At 34.2% G+C, this 12,111-nt stretch overlaps 2 protein-coding genes across 2 annotated transcripts in view; one reads left to right on the top strand and one right to left on the bottom strand.

Moving 5' to 3' along the window:
* Window positions 1-143: 143 nt before the first annotated feature.
* LOC110456186 (thymidine kinase 2, mitochondrial-like) lies at window positions 144-8,944 on the bottom strand. The gene is made up of 10 exons (XM_021506764.1): window positions 8,338-8,944; window positions 6,812-6,867; window positions 6,127-6,201; window positions 5,187-5,240; window positions 4,277-4,366; window positions 3,842-3,915; window positions 3,414-3,502; window positions 3,022-3,101; window positions 2,182-2,262; window positions 144-1,876 (listed from the first exon to the last, which is right to left on the bottom strand). Exons 1-10 carry the CDS (start codon window positions 8,624-8,626, stop codon window positions 1,793-1,795), a joined length of 972 nt encoding a protein of 323 aa, XP_021362439.1. The 5' UTR covers window positions 8,627-8,944; the 3' UTR covers window positions 144-1,792.
* Window positions 8,945-11,148: 2,204 nt separating this feature from the next.
* The window catches only part of LOC110456187 (guanine nucleotide-binding protein G(o) subunit alpha-like), a 36,289-nt gene continuing 35,326 nt past the window's right edge, over window positions 11,149-12,111 (top strand). The window contains exon 1 of the mRNA XM_021506765.1: window positions 11,149-11,564. Within this exon, the coding sequence (XP_021362440.1) occupies window positions 11,441-11,564 (124 nt within the window). The 5' untranslated portion in view covers window positions 11,149-11,440. The remainder of the gene's footprint in view (window positions 11,565-12,111) is intronic.

Genomic DNA, 12,111 nt, shown 5'->3' on the forward strand with positions numbered 1-12,111 from the left:
ATGGGTAAAACAGTCAGCAGTATATAGTAATACAGTCGGCAGTATATAGTAATACAGTCTTAACTATAGTCTACAGGCATTTAGCTCATAAAGCTTGACTGAAGGTAGATATTGTTGTTGAAAATGACGAGTAAACAAAGTGATTATTATTCTTAAATATATTTATTTACCTATAAATAACTATAGTATTGAAAAGTACATTTACTGTAGGTCCCAATGAAAATAAGGCTTCCAAGATATTCTAGTCTATTGGCCACACGACACTGGGATCTCCATACATACACTTTCACATTCACGACAAAGAGTCCATTCACATACACACAACAAATTCATAAATGTAACAAAATCAACAAACAGGTTTCCTGAATAAAACCAGTGGAGTCAACCATTTTTTTCAATAAAAAAAAAATCATTTATACATTGGATTTCATTCGTGTCAAAATAACTAAAACTGTAGCACTACTCCATTCATTACGACTTATAAAACCATACACGCAAACTTACCAACTTCTGAAGGTAAAGTATCATCTTGTAGTTACAACCAAGCACACTGACTAAACATTCATACTGAAAACAGCGTCATCAATATATCTTCAAAATAGTCTTACATCAAGTGTACCAGTGTATGTTAAATACAAAAATGAGCATTTAACAGATTGAAGAGATAGAAAGAGGAATAGAAGAAATAAAGTTCAAGTACTAACTAGTTTCAGGCCACAACATCCGCAAAAATCGGAATATCAATAGCCCGACTTCGAAGTTTTTGTCTTCTTCATATACCAGATACAGTTTTAAACATGCTTTAAAAACATTTAAAAATAAATAAAGAATCTTGATAAAACTTAAGATGTAAAATGGACAAGGTGATTTTTTTTTAAGAAAGTTTTTTAGTTAAAACTTGATAAAACCTTTATTAAAACTGTCCCTACACCGGAATCAATGAACAATTTGATTTGGTTTGACAATATCATATCTGTGACAGGGTTATGTCTAGTACTATTTAATATTAAACAACGATTTGTAAAATAAACTGCCGAGGTAATCTGGTTAAGATCATTTTCTCGTCTAAAACAAAATCTGAATTACCTAGTTAATTCTGAGTACTGTCTAGTACTGAACGTTTACTCATTTATAACAATATTTGTACTAGTTTGATGAGGTATGTCTGCGACTGAACACTCTGACCATATTAGCAATATTTGAACTAGTTTTAACTGAGGTATGTCTGGCACTGAACATTTCCTCATATCCATTACACATTTAAAGTAATATTCCCCAACTTTCAACATTTATTCAGTTTGGAGCACAAAATTTCCAAATTCCATGGACCCCAGTTTTCACCGAAATTGACGGCAGGATGTCTGATATTGAATTTTAGTCGTTCATGAACACTTTTGGTAAAAGGCAGTCATTATACTAAAATAGTCTCCGACAAGAACAAAGACTAATTTTTTTTTTTCTGTTTCATTATAACAAAAACCAGTGTTGAAGAAATGAACTGTTAGATCATTTGGTGTCATACACATTACATATTTAAATTAAATACAAGAGAAAATGAGATCAGTAGAATAATGACTTGCTGTCAGATGACGGTCAATACGGTTCACAGGAAATGCTGTTGTTTCGATAAACTTCGGACAATCAACTGGTGCCATATTTGTATTGGAGTATTCTAACACTGTCAATCTTGGGCGGAGTTAATGACTCGTTGGTGTTGTCAACATCAATACTGAAGCTCCAGTCTTAATCACTACTTGTCACTAGCCACTCTCTCGTGGCCTCAGTCCTGCCTTCATATATACCCACACAAGATCTCTTGTCGTTTGTCCTCGTATAACTTTGTCATATGAGTATATTCGTTGTTAGCATCAAGAATCTGTATAAAAACAAAGGTAATCTTTTAAACAAACCCTTATTTTATCAATTATGAAATACTTAAATGTTAATTGCATTAATATCATCATAATTTATTAAAGAACAGCATGACAAGAAATCTTTAAGAAAAATGTCCATATTGGTCATCTAAACTGCAACACAGCTGATTTTCTCTTCTATGTTGTTGTGATGCAATATTCTAGTTATATATATGTTAATGTTATGAAAACAAGCTCCATTACAATACAGGCCTAAATTTTGTTCCCCATCTTTCCTTTTAAGGCCTGTTGTTAATTCAATACCTACCAGCACTGGACAAGGAGACTTGTAGTTTCTTTCATGCACCAGCCATTCTTCATGTAGATCATGCAAGTTCTGAATCAACTCCTAGGAAACAGATTAATAAATTGTACAAGAAACTCCTTCAATATTCATGTCTTTACTTTCAGAAGGTTTGAAATCAAAGGTACCAATTATTGGTTATACTTGTAAACTCATTGTACAGAGTTACACACAAACAAATGTAATATTATAACAGCTTCATCATATGCTACATTAAAGGATATTAACCAGATGCTACATTAAAGCCTCTTCTGTGGTCTTTTTCAACCAGAAACTCAAACTTCTGCGTTAAGAGTTGCATGATTGAATTGATCAGAAATATTCAAGTGGCTGGGTTATTCTTATTCTTATTGTTGTAGTTTGTTTACATAGTGGATACCAACAGGTGTTGGACACTTTCTTGATTTCAGGATCAACTAGCAACTAACTTTAAGCAAAATGGACAGTTTATGAATATTTTTGAACGTTCCTTGTTTTATTGGTTTTCCCCAATTTGAACTTGGGGTATTTTTTCCTGGTTAATCCTTGACAAATGATTACATGCAATCATTTCACCAACAAAGGCAATGCTGACATTTGCTTCTAGTAGGTCTGTAGTTTTGAAGTGGTGCTGCTTTAGTTTATAATTTCAGTTTAACATACCAGAGGTAAGACTTTCTGAATACACAAGTCAATCAGTGCTAAAAACTATTTTTGGTTAGGAATCTGGGTACCATTCTACTGAACAAGTTTTTTTTTTCTTTCTTCTTCTCCAGGTTCAAATATTTTATTTCCTCGGCAAGGTTTATCAAGATTGAAACTTACAAATGGTACGCCAACTTCTTCTTTTCTTGATCTTTTCTTGATTCTGTCATAACATGTTCTGGGATCAGCTCTCAAATACACTGAAACATAAATAATAATTTACATTTTAATTTTGAGATATTTATTTATTCTCTTTGACATTATTATAGCTAGCCTTTTTCAAAATCACAATAATTATTGATCAGAAAATTCTGCAAGATACATATCTTTCAAATATTTGTATAGACAGCGTCAATAAAAAAGAATTAATTGGGTTTTTTTGGTGGTAGAGAGTTCCAAAATAGTGCCTTTCCTTATTTCCTTTATGTTTTATTATTTCATATCTGGAATACCTAGCCCTGAAAAGGAAAAATTCTGAATTATTACAGATTGGATACTGGAATCCAACTTACCTATCAGGTCCAGTTCTGTGCTTTTTCTTTGAGTTAAGAAATCAAACCACTGGTTCAAAATGGCATATTCTAGTCCATTGATAGTTTTGCTGAAAACAAAAATGAAACACTTTTCCAAATAGGATTTAAGACAGCAATCATGAAATAAGCATGACAAAAGTATTACATTTTCCACTGAATGTTTTCGCATCATTTTACCAAACATTCTGTCCTGTATTAACAACCAAACACTAAGTCATACTATTGTAGTATTCAAGACCAAACACTAAAACCTCTTGTCCTGGTCTTTACTACAAAACACTAATAGTCTTTCCGTCTTTGAATTCACTACCAAGAAGCAAGTCGTCTGTCCAGGTATTCACTTTCAAACATACAAAATATGGCGTTCACTATATCAGTGAATATTAACAAACTTGCGAGTTACATACTTGACGTAGTCATTTTCCACAAAGCAGTATCGTGTGCTGAATAATGATCTCTCCAGCATCTTCACAGGTTTTTCCTAAAATATTGAGACGTAAAAGTTAAAACTATTGTACACATCCAAGATCTAACGTGTACTTATTCTGTAGATTATCTCTTGGAAAAACAATGACACTGCAGAAAAGCTGTTGATATAAATTCAGTTTTGTATAATGAGCAGTTGTCTGTATTCTTTCATTTTCATTATTGAAGTTCAATATTTTCCCTAATATTTTCAATATTTCATTATTGTAATTTGGAATAAACCACACAAAGTCTGAAATTCTCAAAAACAATTATGTCTTGTACATAGTTTTGAGATTCCACACTTTTAGTTCTAGGATAAACACTAAACATGGATTTGTTGCTAGGATATATCTAAAGGTGTACTCAATACTCACATGAGGACATACATGCATCTGTATCCTGGTCAGCTGGGCATACAGATTGAAGGAGAAGCTCCATCGCTTTGGATCTTGGTACAGAAGGGCCTGTTAACATATCAAGCAGTGATTATGATTCATCTAAATAATAGAATTCACTAATGAGGATTGATATTGCTTGTTGTGTTTCAGCCTTTCTATACAATAAGCACACATGTAAATAATCTAAATCATACAAAATCACTTCTTGAATAATTTTGCAACAAATCAAACTAGCAAATATAATCTAAAATGATATTTAACAAATACTTCAAATGGATTGATTTAGCCACTGGTCATAACCAGTTCAGTTAATTTTTGCTAGACCAATTAATAAAGGCTTTGTACGAGTAAACACAATTTAAAAGGCCTTGCGTACTTGCTTAAACCTGACTCAAGATTTGAAATTTATATAGGTGAGTATGGAGAATTGTTTTATAAATGTCATTTTTTACTGATTTTATAAATCCTTTAAAACCATGTTAAGGTGTTTTGCTTGCCTTGATTATCATGAACACTGTTGTAAATTTTGGGTTTATGTAAAGGTAGTTGAATAACTGATTAAGTCATTCAGGTAATAGACTAACAGAAACTTGTACATATTTATATATACCACATGTAACAGAGGTCATTTTTTTTTTCAAAGCTTTTTATAGGAGTTAAACTCAGAACCTCTGGTTTACTTGTCTTGTGCGAAATCTACTGAAGGAGTTGGAGAGAAATATTTCTCCCTTGCTAAGTTGGTAGGAAGTAGCTAATGTTTTGTACCAGGGTGACATACAAAATTATCCTACCATCAAGAAACAAATAGAACGTAAAATTAACAATACAACTGAATTTCTCCTTTATAAATGTATTGCTATGTAAGGGAGATTGTGACCAGACGTACCAATGCATTGTGGCCCTGAACATTGGTCCACTGTTCCACAGGTTCTCGAATAGCCTGAAATTATACATAGAAATTAAATAAATAACACAATACACTTATATATATATGTGGAATATGCATGTACATCAGCTTTTCAATCAGTCTGACATTAAGAAAATTATCTTCAGTTCTATTATTTAACATAATAACTGACTTTGATCTCTACAATTTTTATCACAAATCTGTATTTTAAACACAATTCAGTACCATGTTATACTGTATAATGTCATCTATTTCTAGAGACAAGTTTGTGAAAGTAACATACTATCTATATACTGAGGTTATGTGAAACCCAAGGTCAAAACCTCCGTACAATAAATAATAAAATGTCTGCTTTCCATGTAACTGACTGGGCTTGACGGAAACATACTGAATTTGTACGAAAACCAGATTTATACATATATAGGAAAGTCACACAGATTGTTACAATGTTGTTTTACTCCCATAAATGATAGAAAACATTAAATGGATAGACTGTTTTTTGTGGCCACCATTCTGGACTAGAAGGTTTGATTTATAATTGGATGAACATGAAAACAGTAAACAAAGTTCAGTTTAAAATGCAGATTTTTTTCCCTGGGAAAATAAAACGTAGCTGAAAAAAGGTAACAAATTAATTTGTGACAAATGACTGAAATGAGCAATTCCAATAAAAAGTGAATACAATGTCAAATTTTGATACAGCCCTAGTTTACTTTGGGCCAGACACCCGACTTACTCTGGCTAATTTCAATGCTGTTGCTTTCACACACAATGGAGAGCTAGATATACTGTACTATCAACTATTTCCTTTTTTTAAACAAATTAAAACTATGTATATATTTTATAGGATTACTACCCATAGCCTTTACACCATCATTAAACTTTAATTTTGTCAATGTACTGACACATATTTACAAACCTGCACATTTGGCGATTCCTTGAAGTACTCTAGCAGAGTTGTCTTTCCACATCCAATATTGCCTTCTACAGAGATCTAAAACAAAACAAACTTGTACAGGTACTGTTCTAGGTAGTCCCTTTTGGTCATCATCTAAAGATAATTCTGATGATAGTTGGACCAATCCACTTAAAGGTCATGAATATTTTGAGTATAGATTCATAATGATCCCCATCATCTACAGATCATTTTATAGAATGTTGATGAAAATCCAATAAGTTTTAGAAATGTTGTTTAATGGTTCTGTTATCTCAGTGGGGGTTTTACCTAAATTTTACAACTTTACAATTGTAAATCACTTTATCTGGGGAGATTCCGACAGTTCTTGAGAAATTGAAAATAAGATTTTTTTTTATGTATGACAAATGGAATGTACAACAATGGAACCTTGTGAATCTGAATGACCTTAAAAGAGTAATGAACTGGACCATTTCACATGACTTACAATTGTTAAATATAACTGGTAGCAAGTTACATGTTTTTCATTAATTGTAATTATTGATTAAATCTACAAATCACTCGACAACGGTTTTTAACTAGTAGTTGAAATTAGTTTGTGAACTAGCATTACAATTACTTCATTCAAAATTCTTACTCAGAATTAACAATAAGGTTGCAAAGTTGTATACAGCTGTTAACAACTTACAGTGCATTTCTTCTTTCCTTTCGGGAGCAAAGTAGTTAGATCTTCTTCTTCAAACACTGCAAGCAGGTAATACATATGATCATGAAAAATAAATTCATTCGTACTGATAAGTTAAAAAAAAACTTTGATCACAACACATATTTGCACACATTAATTATTAAATACTGTGATCTTCCTCTCTCCTAAGTTTGACAGACTTGTCTGTGGCCTAAAGCTTTCATAGTATCATGTGATTGTGGTAATGAGCTGGAGTCTGTCTCTCTGGTATCTGCAGGGTGGGGAAAACCACCAACCTGCGTATAATAAGCCAGTTGGAATATGGATTTGTTACTAAAAATAACCCAAATCGCGGTAACAGTAAGTTTTGCAAGATATTTTAAAAAATCGCATTAATTTACGACAAGGAAAATAATATTTTGCTAAAAGATGTTTACTGAAAGCGTTGTCTACTTAGAAACTTGGTGTAACTTTACCGGAAGTATTGCATCTATCTTTGGTACGTTCCCACATGCAATTAGAATTTATTTTTGCATTTGTATTACCGATTAAAGTGATTTTGGCTACTTTTAGTTGCAAATCCATACCCCTATTGGCGTAGAATAGGCGAGTTTGCATATTATACTTAAGTTAGTGGTTTTCCCCGACCTGATCTGATCAGTTGATGGTCTAAGGCTCAGAAGATTCAAGTGTCTTTTTTGCCACTCCATACAAACAAAATTGGGCAGAATCTTGCAAAAGGACAATATATAAAGCTGACCTAGTAACGTTATATTACACTAGGCCTATATCCGATGTCCAATGTGTATCTATAGGCATATTTTCGAGGTACTCCCATAACATGAGAGGCCACTGGTCTGCCTTTTTTCAATCGGATATGATTTTGCCGACGGCAGAGACAAGCTCCCAAGAACTGGCAAAAAAACATGTTCAAGTCTGAAAGCTAGTCTCTGTTTCGATCTATTCTTCGACCCTTAATTTTCTGGACCAAATACAATTAATTAAACTTTTCCAGGATTTCTAAAACGAAGTTTTTTAATTAAAAAAATATCAGTAAGTTAATTGAATGACGATTTTCCTATTATTTGATTTTCCCCATTAATAGTCAGTGCAAAATTTTGCAATTTTTTTTTTTTTTTATGAACAAGAATTTAATGTAAATTCCATCCAAAAGTAAAAGAATTAGTTTTGTACGGAATCTGTCGTTTTTTGACGATTAAATTAAATTTTCATATTTATTTTCCTCTATTCCAGTCCGTCCTTTGTTTAGACTTGAACTCAGTTAAATAGTGTAAATTAGACGAAAAATCGAATAAAATAAAAGACCAATTGAAATCACGTTAAAATCATCAATACAAAACAGATGATTTAAAGGATAGTGAATACATTAAACAAAAAATAAAAGCTACAAGCCTTACAAGGCTTAACAGTTCACCGACACTGTGAGCGCACCAAGACGCGTTAATAAATTGTTTATTAAATAATCCGACCTTTTCGGAACACTTTTTTTTAAATAATTGTGTACAGACCTTTTCCTTTGATGGTTTTCAGTTGACTGGAACCCAACATTTTCTGTAAGGGTATGTCGTTCAGAAAAAAATCTGGTCCACTCGTTCGGGTCTTCTTGGCGCAAAGTGACTTCCCACCAAAAGGTAGCATCAAATGTGCCGCCAACTCCAATCTTCGAATTTGATTGGCCAATATTCCAGTAATGGATCTCAGCGCCATCTGGTGAACTTTATCGACAATAAAGATGTTAAAAAACATAAACAGAGTGATGCGAGTGTTTTCATGTTCGGTGTTCACAGGTTTCTTCATGTGCTTGACATGGCTTATTGAACTCACACATATAAGCAGTTGTCACTTTCAAGTATAGTACCACAATAATATATTGCAGCTGATGAAATGTCCTGCATCTATAATACATTTATGCCGATAGGCCTTATACCTTTTTCAGTTCACAGCCTTTCCAATCAAGAATATATCAACTGATGTCACGAGATTGTCTCAAACATCACATAATGCTCGTCTTGCTTTTCTTTACTTCCCATATCAACCTTCATCTATACATATACTAGCGTTGTCTTGTGTTGAAGTCAGCTCGTTTGAAATGTGTCTGTTTTGCAATAAGCGGTGTACTCCCTTATATTTATCCTGACTTATAATATCCGGTCTATGACACGCGTTAAAGCGAGTTATCTTTCTTCGTGCACCGATATAGCTGCTAGATCAAAATTTGTACTATGTCCTAGGTTGATTTCAGCAGAGGTCTACCAGGTATATGATTTTATACTCGAGCAACAGATACTTTAATACAGATAACAGATACACTTTAATCTACTAGATCAGTGGACTAGTAATTCTCGCACCTCAGACACAGATATCCCACGTCATACCCCATGCTAGATTTTTCTATCTTGTCCGATCTGTCTTGTACCTTTACGTGACATTTCGCGGAATATTTACATTGCGATGTATTTATCCGCGCGTTAACTGCTTGAAATTGACAATTTGCATTATAAATGTTCTATTTTGTCGTTTTATTTGATGTTGTAGATAAAATATAATCTATACTGTAAAATACGTTGTAATCTATGTAAGGACGGACTACGTTTTTACGCGGAAGCATTCAAATGTAGCTTAAGTAGTGAAGAGGTCATTATCAGTTGAGGCCCAAGGCGGGATACTTGTAGTTTTTAGCAAGATTGAATAGTTTTTTTCGAACTAAAAGGTGCGAGAAAAAAAAACCAATTACCTGTAACTGAGCAAGATCGGGTTATCTCAGTCTCGGGCTAAGATTCTGTAACATCCCAACCTCGGCTTACGCCTCGGTTGGAATTTTGTTACAGAATCTTACCCCTCGACTGAGATAACCCGACCTTGCTCAGTTACAGGTAATATATAAATATCACATTCATGAGAGGGCGATATTGCAAATTTTCACCCCAAGGAAGCATTGTTAACCGAGGCGAAGCCGAGGACAACAATGGTTTCCGAGGGGTGAAAATATGCAATATCGCCCTCTCATGAATGTGATTTTTATTTTATTGTACCGAATGTCATGTTAAGGTGTTTCACCACTTCATCATTTTTAAAGGTCGACAAACGTTTCAGAAAAGTTTCAAACACGAACATATCGCAGCCTCCCAAAATACACACACATACACTACACGCATGCATCTTGCACACATGGGAGGCCGTCCTTAAATGACTTTAGCTGTTAATAGGACGTTAAACAAAATCAAACAAACAAATTCAGAAAAGTTTTCACTGGGATGAACCAGGGGCGCATACATTCGGAGCATGTTACAATTTTTGGAATAACACCCTGGCACTGGGACGAATCGTGCACGCATACGTTTGGCGCATGTGATATTTTTTGGAATAACACCATGTCTTCTTTATCTTTATAAAACGAGCAAGTAACATTGAAAATGTTCACATCTTTCTCAACCAATCAGAATACGAGATTTTAACAGAAGGTATAATAATAGATTTTATTATTCTAAAATATATTGTTTTTTACTTGAGAACTTATATGATCACGCACACTCACACTTTATAATGGAGCAAAAACATCCCGATTGCTCACTTCACAGTGAAGAAAAGACACTTTTGATTGCGTTAGATCCTCACTCCATGTTGATCGGACTCGGATGATTTTAGCTCAGGGTAAATAATTACATGTTGAACCATTCTCTGAAAACATATAAAAGTGTGATCTTACTAACAAACAAAACATATAAAAGTGTGATACTACTAACAAACAAAACATATAAAAGTGTGATCTTATTAACAAACAAAACGTCAACATAAGACCAATTCAATGTCTTTTTTGTGTTATAATGTTACAATTTTGAAAGTCAAAAGCCAAACGTAGGTTCAAAAAAGGTCTATGCCAACTACAATGTCACCGTAATATTTTACCTAATATATCCAGCCGCAACAGATATGTTTATATCTCAACTGCATGGGAAAGTCCCCAAACTTTTAAATTTATTTGGAACAATATTAAATTAACTTCGATTTGGCCTCCATTTCGCGTTGAAAGTTAAATGGTGTGGCATTTGAAAAAAAAAAACACGAAAGGAAAATAGTTATATAAAATCTATGAAGATACAATAGACATATTTTTTAATGAACATCAATTTAAAGATTGTTACATGACTTTCTGATAGAATGATTTCAATATGCGATATTTTAATTTATAGTTTATTAATTGTCCCCATCACAATGTACTAGGGGCATTATTTCTCACTACACCGCAAGTAGCCTCGTTTTGGCGCATGGAAACGCCCACTGACCTTATTACATACTAAAAATTGGGCCAATACACGCGATATATGTATAGGCGATCATAGCCAGACAGGTGATTACACTGTAAACACAGGATATACACGGAAGACGATCATGACAGCTGAACGCTTATGTCATTAGACCATTTTTTGGCTATACGAGCATTTTTTTCAGGAAATTTCATACGTTTTTCTTTTTCTAATTCGGATATTACCATATTTGGAGGAATGGGTTGATGATGTTGATAGTTCTCCACGTGAGGACAGAGGTGTATCATTACCAGTGATAATAGTACAACTTTACAACCAAGTGTGAAACATGTAGTCGCGTGTTACTATGGGCCAATGCTTAAGTCTGGACCAGGAAGAATTAAAGGCACGTGCCCGTAGTGAAGATCTTGACCGGCAGCTACAGAATTGGTCCAAAGCGGACCAGAATGTCATCAAGATACTATTGTTGGGTAAGTAACCGAGTAGGTCAGTCTCGTGTCCATACGTACGCTTTAGATAGGTCCTGGTACAGGTACGGACAGCACTCGGTGTTTCACGATATCAAGATGATTGATTAACATGTACATATGTATAAGAAAACATCAAAATGACTTATTAGTTCTTGTTGATAGACTACATATATAGCCTCGGGTTGTGAGTGTGATTGGAGTGTGCGGCTGTTAATAGTATAACTTGTAAAAGTATAACCCGGGCTGTGAGCAAATGCATGCATGGTACCAGGCCTTAGTTGTGAACGAGCCCCAGACTGTTAGTGTGGGTGGGGGTACCCATTCGTAATTTAATATAACCTAGCCCCGGGCTCTGAGTGTGGGTAGGGTACCTAGCCAAAGCTATATACTTAGTCCTAGGCTGTGAGTGTGGGTAGGGTACATATACTTAGCTCCGGGCTGTGAGTGTGGGTAGGGTACCTAGCCAAAGCTATATACTTAGTCCTAGGCTGTGAGTGTGGGTAGGGTACATATACTTAGCTCCGGGCTGTGAGTGTGGGTAGGGTAC

The sequence above is a fragment of the Mizuhopecten yessoensis genome, unplaced genomic scaffold, assembly GCF_002113885.1.
Source record: "Mizuhopecten yessoensis strain PY_sf001 unplaced genomic scaffold, ASM211388v2 scaffold8557, whole genome shotgun sequence".
Taxonomy (NCBI): domain Eukaryota; kingdom Metazoa; phylum Mollusca; class Bivalvia; order Pectinida; family Pectinidae; genus Mizuhopecten; species Mizuhopecten yessoensis.

Coding starts and splice junctions, on each gene's coding strand:
- LOC110456186 (XM_021506764.1), bottom strand. CDS start 8,626: ATGAAGAAACCTGTGAACACCGAACATGAAAACACTCGCATCACTCTG. Junction 4,367..5,186: donor TTCAGGGCCACAATGCATTG/GTACGTCTGGTC, acceptor ATATGTTAACAG/GCCCTTCTGTACCAAGATCC. Junction 1,877..2,181: donor AGTCTCCTTGTCCAGTGCTG/GTAGGTATTGAA, acceptor GTTTTTATACAG/ATTCTTGATGCTAACAACGA.